At 41.5% G+C, this 20,397-nt stretch overlaps 1 protein-coding gene across 1 annotated transcript; it reads right to left on the bottom strand.

Moving 5' to 3' along the window:
- Positions 1 to 3,312: 3,312 nt before the first annotated feature.
- xirp2b (xin actin binding repeat containing 2b) lies at positions 3,313 to 19,724 on the bottom strand. The gene is made up of 9 exons (XM_073474038.1): positions 19,674 to 19,724; positions 18,663 to 18,791; positions 17,991 to 18,080; positions 17,679 to 17,736; positions 17,502 to 17,590; positions 9,492 to 16,217; positions 6,851 to 9,434; positions 6,014 to 6,144; positions 3,313 to 5,526 (listed from the first exon to the last, which is right to left on the bottom strand). Exons 1-8 carry the CDS (start codon positions 19,722 to 19,724, stop codon positions 6,053 to 6,055), a joined length of 9,819 nt encoding a protein of 3,272 aa, XP_073330139.1. The 3' UTR covers positions 3,313 to 5,526; positions 6,014 to 6,052.
- Between the last annotated feature and the right edge of the window lie 673 nt (positions 19,725 to 20,397).

Below are 20,397 nucleotides of genomic sequence, written 5' to 3' on the forward strand. Positions count from 1 at the left end.
AGAAGAAACACAGCTCCTCCACAGAGAGAAAGAGCTCGCTCACTCTTTGACTTTGAACTTCTATTCTGATCATTTTTCATCACATTGTCGCCACATTAGCAATTAAAGAGACAACTCTGAAGAATGCACGGAGTGAGAAAATGATGCTTAAGTTGTGTATCACAAAAGGGAAGAAAATTAAAGGAGCAGTATGTCAGAAATTTGAATCAGAAGAGAAAAAAAGATCTTTTTAACTAAATAAACAAACTCTCTTTGTTTTCATGACTGAATAAACTGAATAAACAAACTGACCTTAAAAGAAAACACAGTTTCATACTGTTTTACTTTGTTTATATGTGACGGACCCTGCCACCTTTCTAACTTCAAACAGTGTTCTGGGGACCTTATTTTCCTCTGAGAACAGCTTGTTTATTCAGTCATGGAAAAAATAAATATTTCTAAGTTTGTATTATTACCTCATAGATGAGTGCCCCTTTAAGGATAAAAAAATGTGCTTCTATGACTAAAAACTTCAATAGGCTAAACAAAACATCACTAGAGATTTTTTTTTTCAGTTTTAAATTCAGAGTCTGACCCACTGAGCATCATTATTTATTGAACTAATATGAATAATAACTATAATAATAGAAACATATATATAAAACTGGCAGCTATTAAAATTTTTATGCATGACTCAAGTCAAATGCTATCCTTTTAAATCAAAGACTGGCACTCTGCAGAAACATCACATTAAAATAAATAAAAAAATAAAAAAAATAAGCCAACATGCATCTGTTTAAAGTTTGATAAGCTACCATATGTAACTCTGCACCTCCCCTCCTGCTGGACACCCTACGCATTTGTAAGTGCAGAAGGTGTCGGTGGCCCTTGTCAAACAGGACTGAGATCAGCATGTACTCTGAAAGGAGATTGAGCCAAAAGTAACTGCATCACCGGAGACTCAGACGGGTTTAACTGCAGCGGACAGGAAGCAGGGATCACAGCCCCACAGTAAACCCGGGACACCCGAAGAGCTGCGGACGAGCGCACGGAAACCGGGTAGGACAGATTTTTATCTGCGGATATGCGAATCTACAAACACTGCAGAAAATCTTCTTCTTTTTTTTTTTAAGTATTAGCATCACATCGCACAGAGAGAAAACAGAAGCCGCATTGCACACACCACGTCGGGCAGAGAGGACATCGTTGCTGTGCCTACCTCTCTCAGTGTCTCCATCCCACTCACACTTGTGGTCCTGATGATACGCTGCCGCTTTGCTCCAGCATCCTAAAGCACTGTTATTTCCACCAGGAGGGGGAAACATGATGGTAGTGCTGCTGGGCTGACGTACCGCCTGACGAGCTGGAGCCAGCCAATCAGCGTGTAATCCGATATACTCCGAACCAATCAGCTCAAAAGGGAGGAAAAAGGAGGCGTGCACGCAGACAAGTAGTAGCAAGCTAGATTGACGCTGTGAGAGAATTTCTAGTTAACTCCTGCAAACACATTCAGCTGCTGTCCTGCCCCTAGCAGCCACACATGAAGCGGCTGAATGGTGTTTACAATCAAGAACATTTAAAAGAATATTAGTCAAGACAAGAATTAGAAAAAGAAATACAAAGAATATATCTGGGAAGTGAAAAAATAGCAATTTAGTTGTGCCCAATCCTTTTCTCATGGAGGACCAAAACTAATGATGGGCCAAGGTGCAAAGAGCATCGATGAAAGCTGAAAAAGTTCCCATATCATGATTATGAGATAAATGTAGACTTGTAAATATGACTTTGATCTCAATCTTGACTTAAATCATGAATTTATATTTTATAATTGTTTTTTTAATCTCATAATTTCGATTGTATCTCATGATTTCAACTTTTTATCTCGTAATTATGACTTTTTATCTTATTAATATGACTTTAATCTCAATTTTGGATTTTTTTGTATCCAATAATTATGACTTTATCCCACGATTTTCACTTTTCATGGGAATATTTTACATTTACGGAATATCTTTTTCACCAAGCTTAGTTTAAATCCTTTATTTTATTTTTTAAAATTTTCTTTATCTTAAACTGGCTGAAATGAGCCTCCAGTCAAATACCTATTGTAGCCTATTATTAAGATAGGCTACTGGGATCCAACGTTCCCTTAATTGAATGACTTGATTATGAAAACATAATTAGCCTTATAATTAGAGATACTTCATATCAAGAGAGCATTTTTACTCCTAAAAATTTAACAGCATAAACAATACCATTTTTTAATGTTTTTTTGTTCACTCAAAACAAATTGAACCTTGTGGCGGGCCAACTTTGGCCAGCCGTGTCCCAGAGCCTCTTAAAGCTTGCAGACATATCCCCCAACTATTAATAGACTCCAGATTTAAAGGTTGAGAATGTGCTAAAAAGCTCATTTTTAATTAACAAAATGAAATGAAAAGACTATAAGTACAGACAATAAATAGAAAAAGAAATATAATGAAAACATTGTTAAAGCTAGAAAAAATATAGATGTAGTTTATCCTTAAGATTGCAGAGCCTCTGAAGGCCTGTAGACAAATCTCTCCATTAATAGATTCAAGATTTTAAAGGTTGAGACTATGCTAAAAAGCTCATTTTAATTAAAGAATGATACAAATATAAGTAAAGATAAGATAAAAAATAAAAATTAAAGTGACAAAAAATTTAGATATTAAGGTATTTAATTGCTAAAAAGGTACAGTATGTTGGCCCAGTGTTTGAAAATGAATATGTAGGCCACATACTCTGTGTCATGAGGCAAACTGTACACCGCATAAAAACGACTTTAAGCGTCCCTTGTAGCCTATTCAGAGCCTTAACTTTCTTTTAATACACCTCTTCTCATGTTAGGGCACCAAGATAAAAGTGGAGTTGGAGTTTTATGGTGGTCAAAGGCAGCAACCAGTATGCTAAGCTGGTGCACGTCCACACTGAGGAGCAGTAAGAGGATGAGTAACCACATTTGGTCACAACTTATTTTAGACTGGCTGTAAAATTCATCTAAGACATGTGCTAAATCCTCTGCTGTTGTGTCACACTGCATGTAGTTCACACTGTCCATCATCATTTAAAATATTCATTCATCCATTTCCTTCTCTACATGGACATGGTGTCCTGGTTTACCTGTGGTTTGAGATCCAGGAGGAGGATATCTTCTAAAGGAGATTATAGTGACGGTGTGAAAGAGATCTGCTGACCTGCCCCTATCTCCGGTAGGCTGCTTCAACCAAACGTGCACCTGACAAGCTCAGTACTTCCTCTTTGTGTTTGAGGCTCACATTTCACTTTCAAACAGACAACTGAGACGGTTAAATTCAATATTTTATTGCCCTTAGATCAGCAATAAAGTAAGTGAACCAGCCTGACAGCATGACAGAATCAGGAATTGTCTTGTACAAAGCAAGGTATAATCGTCTAATCTAAAAAATAAAATTCTTCATTCAAAAATATTTGTCGTTCAAAATAGGATACAAATGTCCAAAACAAACATGATTATCACCAGTTCGCCTGTTTATATTATATACTTTCAATATTATAAATAAAATCATTTCCAAGATGCTTTTATGTAGTAGTCTGCACACCAGGTGCTAAAAAAAGGCAAATGCAAAACAAAATGTTGATATGTTGAAAGATAAAAGCCCTGATAAAATAATACAACAGTAGAGTCCATAGACTGAAACTTTTTCCATGAAGCGATAGCAAAACATGAAGTGAATTTGTACAATAAACTAATTAATTTTAGAATAAAACAAAAGGGATGAAAGAGACACTGTGCCTGATTGTATTTGAAAATGCCACTTTTTTTTTTTTTTACAGTGCTGTTTCCAGGAGCAGTGGGAGTTTATGACTAAACCTGACTAAATATATGACCTATCCATTATTAATTCCCCCCAGAAATATAGATTAAAACCAACATTAAGATTAATTTGCAGTTGCATTTTTATTCGATCTAGATATTAAAGAGGCTCTATGTCACAATTTGTGGTAATTTGTGGTAATTTTATGTATTGATGACTTTTTTATTGGCCATATGTGAGTGTATTGTAACGGGACATGAAAAATGAGCCCTTCTTCATCTCTCTCTGTTGTCTTTAATGCTGCTGGAGTGTGGAGTCCGCTAACAAACTAACGACCGGCTTCTAGCACAACACCGAAGTTCAACAGAGCCCCTTTAAATTTGTCATGAAGCTGTTTGTAGTTATAATGTGTTTAAAGGTGTAAATTGTAGAATATGGCCAGAATCTGAAGCAAGCTCGAAAAACACGGGCCGCAGAATATCATCAGAGTAACTGACAACTGCTGCTCTTTGCCAGCTATCATTGGCTGTCGCTAGCTACTGTTAGCATTTTAGCTCATGGCTCGGAAGGTATATGGTTGTATTTTTCCGTTTAGTAAGAAAAATAGAAGTGTATTTAATTTATTAATCTTTTTTCTTTATTTATTACACTAACAGCCAGCATCTGCTAGCTGAAACTACAGGGTCTATTGGACTGTCGCCTCCTGGCATTACAAAGTGGTATTACGAGACAGGACAGGCCAGGGCTAGCTGGTTAGCATGCTAACTTCAGTAGAAATCTCTATAACATACTACATAGAAATTTTTGACATAACGTTGACACTGTTGTTTCTTTAACACTAAACTAAAATTCTGGCCATATCTTACCAATTGCTCCTTTAACTACAAGGTAGATAACAAAATTAAAATTGATCATCTCAAGTTTGATTTGATCTTGTGATAGTGTGACTGCGAACGTCAGAAAAAACAAAACAACATTAAAAGCAATGAATGAAACCTACACATGGAACAAGCCGGTCAGTTCTAGGCAAACTAGCCTCATGTCTACATCCACTTTACACACTTTTTTCACATCTATCTCTCTAGTACCTACTTGCTTCCTTACTTACAGTTAATTACAGCTACAACCTGCTTTTCCACTTCCATTTACAAGAATAATCACAAGTTTCCTTTCATATCCTTACTTTTCATGTTCCCTTTTAAATCACTTGACTGCATGACCTTCATCCAAACACTTCCTTAACTGTGCCGACAGGACAGTTCTCTCCTAGTTTCTTACGTACCATTCCTTCTGTTCTTTCTTCTACTCTGTTTTTATTTGACTAAACTGTAGTTTGGTGACATGATTTCAAAGGACACTTCTGGGAACAGCCTTTCTGTGTTGGTGAATGGGTGACTTGGGGGAGTTGTCTGGAGGGGGCCACTGTGGCTTAGTTAGCTGGATGTCTTCCTCTATTTTAAAAGCTTTCTTCGGGGGATCCGTCTGCGGGGGCCAAACGACAGATATTTTGTTGGAGTGCGGTTTGCTTTCATCACACGTTTTTTCAACCGAACTTAGGCTGCTCATGGAATATCTATATTCAAGCTTTTCATCTGAGGGGATAGGTCCACCACTTCCTGCGGGAGGATTCTGCCCAAGTCCATTATCGTAGCTCCCTTTGGACTTGAGGAGTTGTTTGTAATGTGGAGGACAGTAAAAATGTCCGTGGAGAGAGACGTAATTCCCAAGGCTGCAAGAGAGAAGAGTATTCCTTATTTCAGAGGTGCACTCCATCAAAATCAGATAATGGTTACCTCAATTTTTTATTTTTTTACCTCTGCCAAGGAGATCATCTGTGTTCATTTGTAGGTTGGTTTGTTGGTTTGTGGGCAGGAGTACACAAAAACCACGAAATGGAAAAGATTGTTTTCTCACTTTCTATAACTTAAATTGTGAGATAGGGCGTTTTATGATGTTTTCTCAGGCAGTAATGCATGGATCTTGATGAAAAAATAGTATGTATGTATGTATAAATAGTTGTATTTAGGTTTAGAGCAACACAGGGCTATCAAGTTTAATACTGGATTTGGCTTTCTTGAATTAAAGGGGTCTCTTGGTCCTTGGCGGAGGTATGCGCTCTACTGAGAGCCTTTCTCTTAAGTTATGTTCTCACTTAAGCACGGCAGTGTTCAACAGTGTGTATGGTGAACGTTTATTTGAATAAAAGCCATATTTACCTTAATTTGTTTCTGCAGTGCTCACAGCAGAAACAGGATTTATGGTACTTTTTTTTGTCCACTATCAGAGCATCCATCGGATAAGCTCTCCTCCGACACACCGTGCAGAGCTCCGACTTCGGAACTCGAGCCTGTTAAAAGGAGATAAAATGCAGATTATTTGATTATTTTTCTAATTTTCCCCTGAGGTGAATAGGATTTCCTTTGGGATGCCTCACAATGCAACAGCTATGACTTTTTCTTTATAGTAAATCTTGTTCGAACAATGCAGCAGAATAGATTACGTTTTTATTGCACAACTTGTTAGATGCTCATTCATTCAGCATTTGTTTAAATAACACATTTATCACTGTCATGAGAGCAGATGATTCAGTGTATGGTTTCATCAGTATTCTGTTTTATTCTCTCATCTACCTACACACACACGCATGCATCTCTCAGCTGCACTCGGGCTGTTTGTGAGCACGACAAATAAGCTCCTCGGCCGATGTATACTGTAATTTCCCTGCTGGAAAGGCACACTGCATGCTGGCTTTATTCTGGCTAATGGACAGCCTCGTGAAAATATAGTATGGCTGCAGTGCTTATCACGACCAATTAGGTTTAGAATGACATTATCCTTACTACAGGCAACTCGTAACAAAACCTGCCTACTGATTAATACAGCCGGGTGTTTTACTTTGTCTTTTCATAGCACTGTGATCTGGATTTCTAGGTCAAATTGCTAGCATGGCTATAGTCTCATTAAATGCAATTCATACAATGCATTAATCAAAAATGCTGCATCCATCCATAGTCCATGCCGTTAGTTTCTGTAGTTTCATGCGAGGTCTTTACCAGACACAATCTCCATCTGATGTGACACAACTTGTGATGTTGTCTCCGCAGAAACAGTGTAGCCGAGGCTCTTGAAAACTGTCTCACTCTCCGACCATGTTTTGTGGAAATTGCTCAGCAACTTGTCAGTAGCGTCGGCGTCGTAGGTCTCTGTTTGGGGCGCTGCTGCGGCTTTTCTTTTCACTGCGTCAGCATAGGAAAAAGGAGCCGGTTGGGTCGACACACTCTCAGAGTGCTCAGTGACGACTGTCCTTGTTCCGGTGACCTTGTTACCAAACTCATCAACATTTGAGAAATGTTCTGTGGATGATTGGGTTTCAGAGAAGGCTGGTGGTTCTGCTGGCACAGTTTCCACCTCATATTTCTGCAGAGGGAGGGGGGTGCTCCTCCGTGAGCCTCTCTTTGTCTCTTGAGGACTTTCCCGCTTTGAAGTGTCTGCTCTTGTTTCAGTCAGGCTTGACACAAGCTCCTCCTGATCCTTTTTCTCCTCACTGAATGTGGAACTTTGCTCACCCACTTCAAAAACATTTTTAATAGCCTGAATGTCAAAAGTTGGCATTTCCTGTTCCAGGATGTCTGCTTTCTCTTTGTCACAATCTGTGCTTTCAGTGTCATCATGAAGCCACTCTGAGAGTGCGATAAGCTCTTTTCTCAAATATAATTTCTCTTCTGGTGTTTCGAATTTGTTTACAAGACCCGACAAGTCGGCCTTGGGAAGCACATCCTTTTCTTTGTTCTTATTTTCTTCCTCACACTCCTCCATGTCTGGGCCCAGTCGTTCTGGGATGGCAATGGGCTCCTTTCGCACATAGGTCTTATTGATTTCAGCCTTTCGAGCCTCTTCAAAAAACTCTCTCTTCTCTTTGACAGATGCAGATGATAGCTCTGAAATATCTGCAGCTTCAACAATATCTGGGTCATTTAGACTCAAAGGCATGTGGGTCTCAGGCTGACTTTGTATTTCTGAAGTATGTGCTTGATCTTCTACATATGCCTCCCCAGACAAAATCTTTTTTGTTTCAATCGATGTCCCTGAGGCCTCCACAAGTTGTGACTCAATTTTAATTTGCCGATGGAATGATGCAGGCGACTCCACAATCCCTGATTTCTTCTCTGAGATTTGTTGGGGAAGCAGCGGTGGCGGGGTGACGCCACGTGAGAGCTTGGCTGTCGTGTCTTTGAGCCGAGCCAGATTTTCTGCTCTGTCAAAGGTTGGAGAGGGTGTGATTCTCGTGAGGCGAGACGTCGGGGTGTCACACCTGCGTGGCGGCGGTGTGGGAGGCGTGGGCGGCCTGTGCAGGAGGGTAGGTGAAGGAGTAACTCTCTGGGGCGAGTCAGTTCTCCGCGTGGATTCGATGGTGATGAACGTCGGCGAAGGGGAACGCATCCTGAGTGACGGCGAGGGAGCGCGGAGGTCAACAGACTTGCACTGACTCACTTCTTCTTTCCTTCTCTCATGGGAGGTCTTCTTCTTCGTTTGGTTCTCAATTCTGGCAGAACCAATGCTGATCTTGGATATTCTCGGTGTTGCCCCGCCAGAGAGAGATTTCTCAGACACTGGCTCACATTCATGCTTCTCCACTGTCTCATTATCCTCAAGATGCATCAGTTTAGGCTCTGCTGCTTTGCTCACATGTGAAAGAATTTCAGATTTGTTTTGAGCGTCACGTTCTACAACAGATCCCTGCATTTCACATTTTGTTTCCAGACTCATTAGCCAATCTGGATCTGTACTGAGCAGAGTCTCTACAGATTTAGAACCAGTCTTTTCTGTAACTCGTCGTATCTCTGTGACATGAGAGATTAATTCTTGGACCTCCTGCCTCTGAGATTCCTCTCTTCTCCCTGTTGTGGACTTTACTAGTTCAATTTGTTCTGACTCGCCTGTCACCATAATTGGGACATCCCTACTTTCTTCCAGTGGTTCTTCTGCGCTCTGCTGCGTAACTGTCACTCCTTTCTTCTTTTGAGATCCCTTCACATGCTTTTGAACTGCTTTCTGTTGCTGGGAATCGTGCTCGTCTTTGCTTTCTGTGGTAATGACTTCGCTCTCGACTTGCTCTTCTTTTACACTTTTGTGAATCTGGGCAGTCTTTTCCTGAGTTTGGGGGGATCGCTCAGGCGTTGCTGTCTTGGTTTCTATAACCTCTTTCTTTGATTCTGGGGAAGAGTCTTTAGCCTGACCTGCCTGTGCATTCCCTTTAGACTTTTTGGACCTCTTTTTCTTCTTTGTTGGAGCTGGAGTTTCTGGTTGGCTGTCAGTTATGCTAACATTAGCAGCAGGCGGCGAGGCAGGAGCAGGAACGGCACTAACACTCTTAATCCCCTGCTTCAACTCCGTCTTTACTTCTTTAGATTCACTGATCACTTTCACCTCAGCAGCCTCCTTGACTTCCACCTTGACTTCCACACTTTCACTTTTACTGGACGTCTTTGTCTCTACTTGCTTTTCTTGCTTATTGTTCTTTTTCACCTTTTGGTTTTGTTTGCCTGTTTTTCCATTTGTATTAGCAGCTGCCTTTTCTGTTTGCACTGTCTGATCAGAAACTTTCTCCTGGCTCTTGGGAGGAGAATGATCAGTTTTCTTTTTGTTGCCACGCTGAGGTGATCTGGACTCTTTTACATCTTTGCCTGAGGTAACATTTAATTCGGGCTCTTTATGATCTTTTGTCTTCTTGTTCTCAGATTGTGCTTCGTTTTCATCTTCAGATTTGTTGGAGGCTTTTGTTGTCTGATTTTTAGAGTCTCTCTTTCTATCAAGCGACACGTTTTCTGTTTTTGCAACATCACTGATGGAGGCCTGGACTTCGTCAGCCGTGACTGCCTGAGCTGACTGCGTGGACGAAACAGAAACTGTTTTCTGTGAAGTCGTGTGCATCTGCTGTCTAACGGATGACACAGATGAGGTCTTTTGAACAGAGACGACCTTAGAAGACTGCTGTTTAGCAGAAGATATAATCACTGAATCTGTGAAATTAGCACTGACATTGCTCTGGGTGGTATTTGAGACCACACTGGATAATTCACATGATCGGGAGTCTGAATGAACATTCATTGCCATCATTTCAGCTGTGTTGTTATTTGACTGCTCTTTGTCTTTGTTGGAAAGCATTTCAAGAGCAGCGGTGACTGAGTCATGTATGAAAGTGGGTGTTGGAGTAGTTGGGGGTGTGTATTCCTCCTTCAGCTTCCTGTACTTTCCCTCTGCTTTTATTAATGGCGTGTTAAATTTACTCATTGGGCCTCTCATGGCAGGTGGAGGAGAGGGTGGAGGGGTGAATTTCACAGGGATATAAACTTTCTTTAGTGGTTGTGGTGACGCAGGTGGTGGAGGGATCTCACGCGAGACCGTTTTTGATGTGTGTGTTGTTGTTTTCGATTGGTTTTGGCTCATTGCTACCACCTTCTCTGATGTAACCTCCACGTGTTGTTGTGTTTTACTGATTTCCACTTTAGCCTCCAGCTTTGGGACCGGGTGTAAAGCGGGACCTTTCACTTTTTTAACCGTCATCTTTTTGGCTTTTGCTGGTGAAGGATGAATTGCCTGCGCTGGCATGCTCTCTAGTTCCTGTTGCGATGGCGGAGGTGGGAGGAAGTCCTGCTCACTGGCGAGAGGTGGCGGTGGAGGAGGAAGTTGATCGATGTCAGAATCAAGAGGGAGAGGAGGAGGAGGAGGGGGAGGAAGGTCGGTGTCTACTACTGGGAGAGGTGGAGGGGGAAGAGGCAGATCAGGCTCTGGCACTTGTGGTTTGAGAGTGTAAACATCAGTTTCTACTTTGGTTTTATTTACTTTTATTATCCCCTTCGGGCTCGACTTCAGATTACGAAACTGTGTCTTTAGTGTTTTGATGCCGTGGTTTTGGGTAATCGTTTTATGCTCCACCACAGTTGTTGACTGCTGCGCCGACTGCTCCACAGAACTAGTCTTTGTTGTAACTATTTCAGTTTCATTAGATGTGGAGTGATTTTCATTTGATGTTTCAACCGAATTAGCTGTTTTTATCTTTTGTATGTTCCTCTGTGCATCAACATTCAGGTTTCTAACTGGAGGACTCTGCTTGACTCGAACTCTTCTATAAGCTCCGAGTTTGACTTTGGGAGTTTGACGCTGCGCTGTTTCCAACAAAGACTTGATCGTGCCTTTCACATCACCCTTTATCACTTCTTCTTTCTCCTGCTGGGTTTGCTCCTGTGTCTCATATAATGACTTAATTGACATCTTGACGTCACCCTTTACCTCACCCTCAAGGCTTGGGCTCCTCTGCATCCTCGGTGACGGTGGAGCCTCCATTAAGAGCTGAATCGTTCCTCTGACGTCTCCCTGAACATCTGTTTCCTGTTGACACTTTTTCCTCTCACTGGATGCATCTTGGAGACTTTGCATTGTTATGCGAATATCACCCCTCACTATTTCTTCCTTTTCCACTTCCCTCACCGCTTTCTTTGCCAGCTCCAGAGACTTTAGCGTGGCCTTCACATCTCCAGGAACTAAATCCTCGACAATGGCTTCAGCTCTGGATGTTGCTGATTTCTCAAGAGATCTAAGAGCCCCTTTGATATTTCCTGGTATGATATCTGGCTTCTCCACCTCCTTGTAGTTTTTCTGAGCCCTCTCCAGGCACCGCAGGGCTTTCGGGATGTTGCCTTTCACCACCTCCTCTTTCTCTACAACGACTGTCTGATTCGCTGATTCAGACAGCGAACTCAAAGCAGCTCTTAAATCACCTTTGACTATCTCCTCCTTTTGGAGTCCTTCCAATGAGACGGTCGGCTCTGACATGAAAACTTTCACTGTGTTGTAAACATCCCCAGGTATAACATCCTCCACTGTGCGCTCAACTTGTGTTTGATTGCGAGAAAGGATGAGTTTTGTGCCCTTGATGTCGCCTCCAACAACCGTTTCTTTTTCCACTGTGTCTACTAGAGTCTCATCGGAATCTAAATGGAGTTGTTTAAGGTAGTCGAGGGAGCCAGATTCGATGCATGTGGAGTAAAAGTTGACGTTTCCTTTCTCAGTGGCGTCTACCTTTATCTTCACTGCCTGATCCGAGTTGTCTGAGCTGGAAAGCTTTTGAAGAGCGCTCCTTATATCCCCTCTTACAATGTCCTCCTTTTCAACGTTAGCATTCTCTTGCTGATTGAGGAGCGAATATATCGTCATCTGCACGTCACCTTTCTCGTCCTCCTGGATGAGTACTCCATGTTTTCCTGACTGGTCCTCATTGAAAAGGTTGTTTATAGCTTCCTGGATGTCACCTCGTAATATTTCCTCCCTTTCAACACTGCTGTCTCTCTCTTGATTGAACAGCTGATGCACTGTTGAAGTGATATTACCCTTCTCTTCTGAATCTATAACTACCTGACGCTCCTGTCTTTCCTGTCTGTTCAGTAGGTTCATCATAACAGTCTGCAGATCTCCCCTGATGACTTCCTCTCGTTGAATCTCTGGAGCCTGCTTATTCATCAGCTGGTATTTTGCCATCCTGACATCGCCTATTTCATCAGCTTCAATGAGCACTCCCTTTGACTTCACCATTTTCTGACTATAAAGTTCCTCAAGAGTTCCCTTGACGCTCTTTCCCAGGATTTCCGTCTTCTCCGTTTTTGTCTCGTTAAAGTTGTCAAAAGGTGTCGTCTCAAAGAGCCACGTTGTTGACTTTACATCTGCGTTGGAAATCTCCTCCTCCTGAGTGACGGTGCGATGATCTTCGTCCTCGTCTACCTCTTTAAGTTGATCAAGAGGATTTTTCTCAAAGAGCCACACTGAGTTTTTAACATCTCCCCTTGCAACCTCCTCCTTTTTAACCGTTTCAATCAGATTCTCAGAGCTCATGCTTCTTATTTTGTCAATGGACTGGGTTTCAAAGCGCCATTTCGCACTCCTCACGTCACCTTTTTGTATTTCGCTCACATTGACCGTCCTAACAGATTCCAGCGACAGGGCGTCAGACTCAAAACGATCTTTGTTCATCCTCACATTGCCACCTTGAATATCATCCACAGTTTTTATAAAAGCCTTCTTTTCTTCGGCGATCCTGTCGAGAGGCTGTGTCTCGAATTTCCACTTGGCTGAGGTGACATCTCCTTTTTGCACATCCTCCTGTGTGACAGATTTGATTATATACACCTCATCCGTATCCTTTATGGCATCAAGGGGCTTGGTTTCAAACAACCACCGGGTTCCGATGACATCGCCTCGTGATACTTCCTCGCTTGTGACAGTGGTGACCTCGTGGTAAAGGCCCTCTTTGTCCTGAATGGCGTAAAGGGGCTGATTTTCGAACATCATGGTGTAATTTCTCACATCGCCTTTCTCATCTTCATCTCGGACAATTGTTCGCATTTTCATCAGCTCAGAGTCCGTCTCCTGAATTTTATCTATGGAGTAGTTCTCAAAAATGAAACGGCCTTTATGCACATCTCCTCCTTGCACATCGTTCACAGTGCGGCTGCTCATAGATTCCTCCGTGCTATCATGTATTGTGTCTATGGATTGGTTTTCAAACATCCATTTGCAGTTCACCACGTTTCCTTTTTGTATATCCTCAGTCTGAACTCTCTTGAGCTTTTGCATCACCTCCTCAGACGTTGAAGTCATGATATCGCATGTCTGGTTCTCAAAAATGTATTTCATCCCTGACACATCTCCAGATGCGATGTCTATCTCGGTGACACGCTTGAAGGAGCCCGTCTCCTCTCCAGTGAGGTTCTCCAGATTCTCCGTCTCAAAGAGAAAACAGGCCGTTCTCACATCTTTTCCGCTGATGTCCTCTTGATTCACAGTGCACGCTTTCAGAACGGTCTCTGTCTCATCGTGGATCGTATCAAGTGCCTGCGTCTCAAACAGCCATGTGCAGGTTTTGACGTCTCCTCTTTGCATTTCTTCAGATTCATTTTCACCCTTTAACTCCACTCTTTCATACAGGACGTCCATTGGTTTTGTCTCAAAGAGCCACTTGCAGGTCTTCACGTCACCCTTCATGACCTCAATATTTTGACTCGTCTCCACAACTTCTTCATCTTCAATATTGCTGAAGTACTTAATGCCGTCGAGAGGCTGTGTTTCAAACAACCACTTTGCAGTTTTAACATCACCAGACTCTATTTCCTGTTTGGATATGCCTTTGATAATTTGGTATTTATCAATGCTTTCATCAAATTGGTCGATTGGTCGTGTTTCAAACATCCACTTGCAAGTTGTAACGTCTCCTTTCACGACCTCCTCTCGGCGCACCGTTTTCACCTCATGGAAGTGCCCTGAGCGGTCTCGCATGGCGTACAGAGGGGTCGACTCAAACAGGTTTTTATTTGATATCACAGAGCCAGATGTTACTCCCTCGATGATGATCTTTTGAGATTCGTCCCTTGTGTTTAAATCTGTGCTCTCAAAGATTTGCTTGTAGTTCGAGACGTCCACTTTATCAATTTCTTCCAGGTCAATTGTCCTGAGGATGTCCTTCTTTTCCTCTCTGATCTGCTCCAGGGGTTGGCTTTCAAATCGCCATTTCTGATGACGTACATCACCCCTCTCCTCATTAAGTGCTACTGATTTTTTCAGCTTGCCCACCTCTGCGAGCTCTTTCAGCTCCTCTGCTGGATTTGTTTCAAAATAATGTCTGGCTGATCTCACGTTACCTGCAATAATTTCCTCTTTTGTCACCGTGACACTGTTTGAATCATCTTTTAAAGTATCCATTGGCTGTGTCTCAAACACCCAGCAGTTCTTGCGAACATCTGCCCGGCAGGTCGTGCCATCCTCCTGCGTGAGGTCGTCCTGAACATTCACAGTGCGGGTAACCTCTTTCTTCTCCTCTCTTATGTGCTCAAGAGGCTGACTCTCAAAGCGCCACTTTTGGTGTCTCACATCACCTTTCACTTCGTCATTCACGGTTGCCTTTTGAAGTTTTCCGACCTCGGGGCCAGTCTTTATCTCCGCTCGAGGGCTGCTTTCAAAAAAGTGTCTGGCAGATCTGACATTGCCCCCGATGATTTCTTCAAGAGAGTGGGGTCTCGCATTGGAGTCATCCTTCAGAGAATCCATTGGCTGGGTTTCAAACACTAAACAGTGCCCGCGCACATCAGCCCCGATGATCTCTTGATTCTCCAGTATGGAGCTTTCCCACTCAGTCAGAGAATTTATGGTCTTTATCTCAAACAACCACCTGCCCCAGTTGCCTTTACTGCTGTCCTCCATTGAAAGGCTGCACACAAGTTTCAAAGGTGTAGGTTCTCTGTTTGTCATGTCCAAGGGTTGGGTATCGAAAAGCCAACGTGAAGCGATGGAGTTCTCCAATTCAGTTTCAATCTTACGCACAGACTTAATCTCCAGCATTTGGCTCGATTGTCCCATAATGATGCATTTAAACTGAGTGTCAAAAGTGGTTGTAACAGTTTTCACTTCGCCATGAATCTCCTCTAACACTGACCTCAAACTCAGAAGGTGGCTCTCATCAATGGTCTCAGTGTGCCCGAGGCTTTCCATATATTTATTGTCAATCATGTAAATGGTGGCATTTCCATCCTCCTCCGTGAACACAACCTCTTTTGTTAAATCCTCCTCTTTGTGCATTTTATTCAGAGTGTCCATCGTTTGGGTTTCAAACAGCCACGCTGCAGCGCGGACATCTCCTTTATCAAATTTGTTGAATTTGTTTTTGTATTCCGTCGAGTTGATATTGTGTGAAGTCAGCTCATCCATCGGCTTGGTCTCAAACATCCAAGCTGTGCGTCTCACATCTTTCCCAAAAATGATTTCCTGTTCAGTTATTTTGTTTAAGTCGTCTTCCTCATCAGGAACTTCATCTTTAATGGAGTCCAGTGCCTTATTTTCAAACATCCAACGCTTCGCCTGCACGTCCCCTGGGAGAATCTCTTCCCACTCCCCGTATTCTTCATCATTGATATTAATGGGGCTACCACCATCATCCTCATACATATACTCTTGGCTCTCGAACTGGTTGTTCTCAGTTTCACTGTAATCAATGTAGAACTCCTTCTCGATATTCTTACGAACCTCGGGATGAATGTGCTTGTAAAGACGCTTCAGCTCATTCATGCTCTTCTGCTTGAAGTAAGTGTCTTTGTTGACTGGGTGTTTGGAGGGGTTTACTGGCTCTGGAGGCTCAGGTGAGTAGTGGCATGCTGAGATATTTTGACTGTCTGATGGCATTTCTAGTAAATCTGGAGGTGGGGGTGGAAGATAGTCAGAATCATCAGCTGGTGGGGGCGGAAAGTCCTCGTAATCCATCAGCGCAGCCAGTGTGTCTTCTGTTGCCTCAGTAGTGTTCACTTCATAAGCCTCATTAGTCACTGTGTTGTTTTGTGCCACTTTTGAGGACCACTTAGCTCGATTGATGTCGCGTTCAATCTTTTTGAAGAACAAAAACGATATTTGTGGGTAAGTAAATCAATCACAATACTCCATTATTATATGCGCATTACATTTCTTTTTATTAAGTGTAAAAACAAGATCATAAAACATGACCTTAACCTTACAAATCAGTCAGACGGTTTATGCTACTGTATGAATAAGTGGCTTTCTTATTATGTTCTTTGCAGCCACAAATCAATAAACCATTATGATGAGTTAAAGTCATAATCCTTAAGAAGTCACACCCTTTTGTTGATAGTGTTCATGGCTTGCATTATCTAAGCAGTGCAAATTCCATGTATTGACTATTGACTTTCTGCTATAGTATCTCTATATAGAAATACTGCCTTCTCCCACTGTTCACTGTTCACTCACCTACTGCTGCATCAGAGCTGTGTTAACTCACAGCTAATGCAACCTGAACATTACAGCTCACATTGAAATATATAACTGATGACATATGGGGGATGGCTTTTACTGTGAAGAAGCCATAAGAAATGCAGTTTATTTCTCACTGAGGTCAGCACAGACAGGACAACAGTCATTTTCTGTATTTTTTGATCAGATCCCAGTTAAATTTTTTTTTGATGGGTTTCTTTGTTAAAACAACGTGCGCTTGACAGCACTGTAACCAGATATACTCAGCCCAGTCACTTTTATCTGTGTACAAATAGCATAACTGGGAGTAAACACTCAGAATACAGTACTTGAGTAAATTGTACTTGGTCTATTCCAAACTTGGTTGTACAAAATTTTGACACAAAGAGTTACATTTTTACTACAAATAAATATCGGCCCCAAATATCGGGATATATATATATATATATATATATATATATATATATATATATATATATACATATATATATATATATATATATATATATATATATATATATATATAATCTGTATCAGTATTGGCCCTGAAAAAGCCATATCGGTTGACCCCAAAGCACAACTTTAGACCTTTTTTTTGCATGCAGGTGATATCCTTCCCATTAAGTGCTTTGGAAAACAGATGTGATCTAGTGCCACAGGGTGGAGGTTGGGGCAGATGGATGGGAGACTTGTGAAACCAAAAGTCAACAATGACTTTGTTTAAGTTTCGTCCATAAGTTAATGGACCAGGACTAAAATCTTAAGGATTACAACTTTAACAAATAACATGTATTTACTATATCAAAGTACACCTAATACAGTTTTAAATACCCTAAATTAAATATCCCTTTCTTTCATATTTTCAATACTTCTGTCCAACTCAAGTGAAACGTAAATGCTTACCCTCATTGGTTTTTGTGGAGCAGCCTCTTCTATTGTTCTTTCAAAGCGATCCCTCAGTTCTTTTGTAGTGTACCTGGGAAACTCCTCCTCTTCTAAAAGTCAGCACAGACAGAAGTATAAAGGCAGGCCTCAGTGACAGTGTGCATAGGAGAGAATATAAATATGTGAACATCTTACCTGTTTCATTCTGATGGTTTTCAAAACTTGATTTCAAGTTACTGTCGCTGTATGACATCTATGTATTTGAAATGAGAAACAGCAAAATATATTAATGATAACAAACCGCACAAAGAAATACAGACATTAATCTAATGTTTTTAATCTCAGTTCAATCTGACAGAGACTATTACACAAACATTTAATACACAAATCTGACTGATTGCAATCAGTTGTGGCTTTTACTCAACAGGCCAATTAAAGTGTTAAGCTCATTAGCGAGGCCTCATCCCGCTGCCTGCAGAGAACACAGCCTCAGAAAATGTTCAATACCATCGCTTCTTGGTTGTAATGTAGCTGCTGACTGCCTGGGAGGACCTGCCTGCTGCTGCTCGACACCGTCACCTCTGAGTTTGACGTTTCCTGTGAAGATGAAGACAGTGGTTGCTGAGCATAGTGAAAAATGTGTGCCTGCCACACATGCAAACAGACAACTCCCTCTGTCTTTTTCCACTACATCGCCGCCCTTCTCACAGCCACAGATGTGAACTTATTCCACTACAATTTACTCCACCAGCCAAAGCTTAATAGCACACAACTGAATACCATGCAGAGAAGATGCTGGACCAGATTGCTCGCCGCAGTTTGAAATGACTAATCACAGATGGAGGCTCACTCACACCGTACTGATGCAAAGTAAAAAATAAGACATTGTTTTTCATGGCTTTGTTAAGTTTAACCGAATTCAGCTGCAATATAAGTGTCGAGAAAGCACCCTGGAGGTTTTCATGAAAGCTGTTAGATGTGTCAAGTAACGTCACATACTTTTCTCTGGTATCGGCGTAATAAATGTTAAAATTCAGCAGAAACGTGCGTACTTTCACTTGCAAAGCTCCTCATGCTGTGAAACAGATGCAAAGCGAAATGTAAGGGCGCAGACGGTCATACAACCACAGTCATCTCTCTCATGCTCATCGCCTGTACAACCGTGCTCTACATGTGTACCTGCACAGTTCTGTGATGAAAATGGAACTGGGTTACATTGTGTGAGGTTGCAGCTTCCTGGATCTCAAATTGTCTCCTCACACTGGCAAGTCCCCCAGGCAGGGAACAGACCTCCGACTCCTCCATGACCTAATGAAGCAGGAAATATCATTAGCTGCTTCCACTTCTACATGACCTGAAATCAAACTGATGCTTAATAGGGCCATTCTTTCTGGCATAAGTGCAGTGCAGGCCGCTGTCAAGCACGTTGCAGCTACTGCTATGTGCGGTTTGTTTTCCCTCTCTACAGACACACTCGCGTTGTATTTTGTTTATGTAATCATTTAAAATTCACAAAAGGAATTGTGAGAGCTCTTTCAAAGTAAAGCCTGGTTATATTAAATAATTTCTGCAGCCTTCCTCTGCATTCTGCCTTGTGCAGAGAGGCTCATGTTTCCCCTCTATTTATATACATGTATGTACTATATGAGCAAGACTGCCTGACCCCCCCTTTGCCAGCTGTAAAACTGCCATCACCTCCACTAATACTGCATGACAACACCAACAATAAATGGTGACAATACCATCTCAGAGCAACTCTGCTACTGTGCAACCCTCGATCTCTGCAGCAGCTAAATACTGCAGTAACACTTATATAAAGGTACTTGTAATATGTGTTAGTTAATCGATAATAAGGCCCTTCTAAGTCCTTTTAATGCTTATTAACATAAATGAGCCATATAAGCGTTTAAGGTGCAATATGTAAGGTTTTCACTTTAAAACATGCACAAATTTAAACATCATTATGTAACTTTTTTACTTTAAAGTAAATCAATCTTTTATTATGCGCCTATTAATCGTTTTTTTAATCGCCCAACTATACACAATACAACAGGAAAGCAAGCAAACCAAAAGAATTGACCATAGAAACTTGGTTCCTCATTGCATAAAGGCTCTTTTCAATGCAGGCAGCTCTGGCAGGTACATGTCGGATAGCTGAAACAATACATGTCCATGCGCAAGCTTAACTACCCCGCTGGGGATGTTGTGGTCGGCCCGCTTGGAGACAGCTGCCTGGTACATGGCCTCACAGTTGGTCAGTGGGATGACCTCTGAGTCCACAGAGTGAATCCGGTTCCTCTGGTTAAAATCTCTTTCAGGAAGTCCTGTCCTGGTTCAAACCTGCGCTGCCAGCAGCTACGGCACAAATAATAAGCCAATAAATATAACCGTTAAATTCTTCTTAGTGTGCGTGTAATATTATGTGTCATTAACTATTAAAAGTTCACAATACCTCTGGGCGCAAACACATGCAATTAAAGCACTGCTTAGGGTGATGGATCCCTTTATGTTTCTGGCCGTTTTGTTTTAAAAGAGCATAGAGAGGGGACTTTTATGAGCCTGATTTAATATGTTTCAGTATATTGCAGATAAAATGGCTCACATGGCAATAATTCTATTTTTGTGTATTAATCAAAAATTTTAAAGTAAACGCACACAAAACCACCAGTCTGCTACTAGAACAGCTACTTTTTTAAATCAAATTGATGGTCTTTTTCCGTTTGTAAATATGTTGATGAAGACAACAACATCTGAGCCATGGTGATGTGTAATAATGCTTTAATAGTATTACTATCTGGGCTAAACAATGTCTTGTGAGTGTTTTAAAATAATCTACAGGGACATTATATAAACCTGTCCCCTTACATTAATAATAACAAGATGTAGGGGATTTATTATTACAGTATGTACAACC

The sequence above is a fragment of the Pagrus major genome, chromosome 9 (assembly GCF_040436345.1).
Source record: "Pagrus major chromosome 9, Pma_NU_1.0".
NCBI classification, from domain to species: domain Eukaryota; kingdom Metazoa; phylum Chordata; class Actinopteri; order Spariformes; family Sparidae; genus Pagrus; species Pagrus major.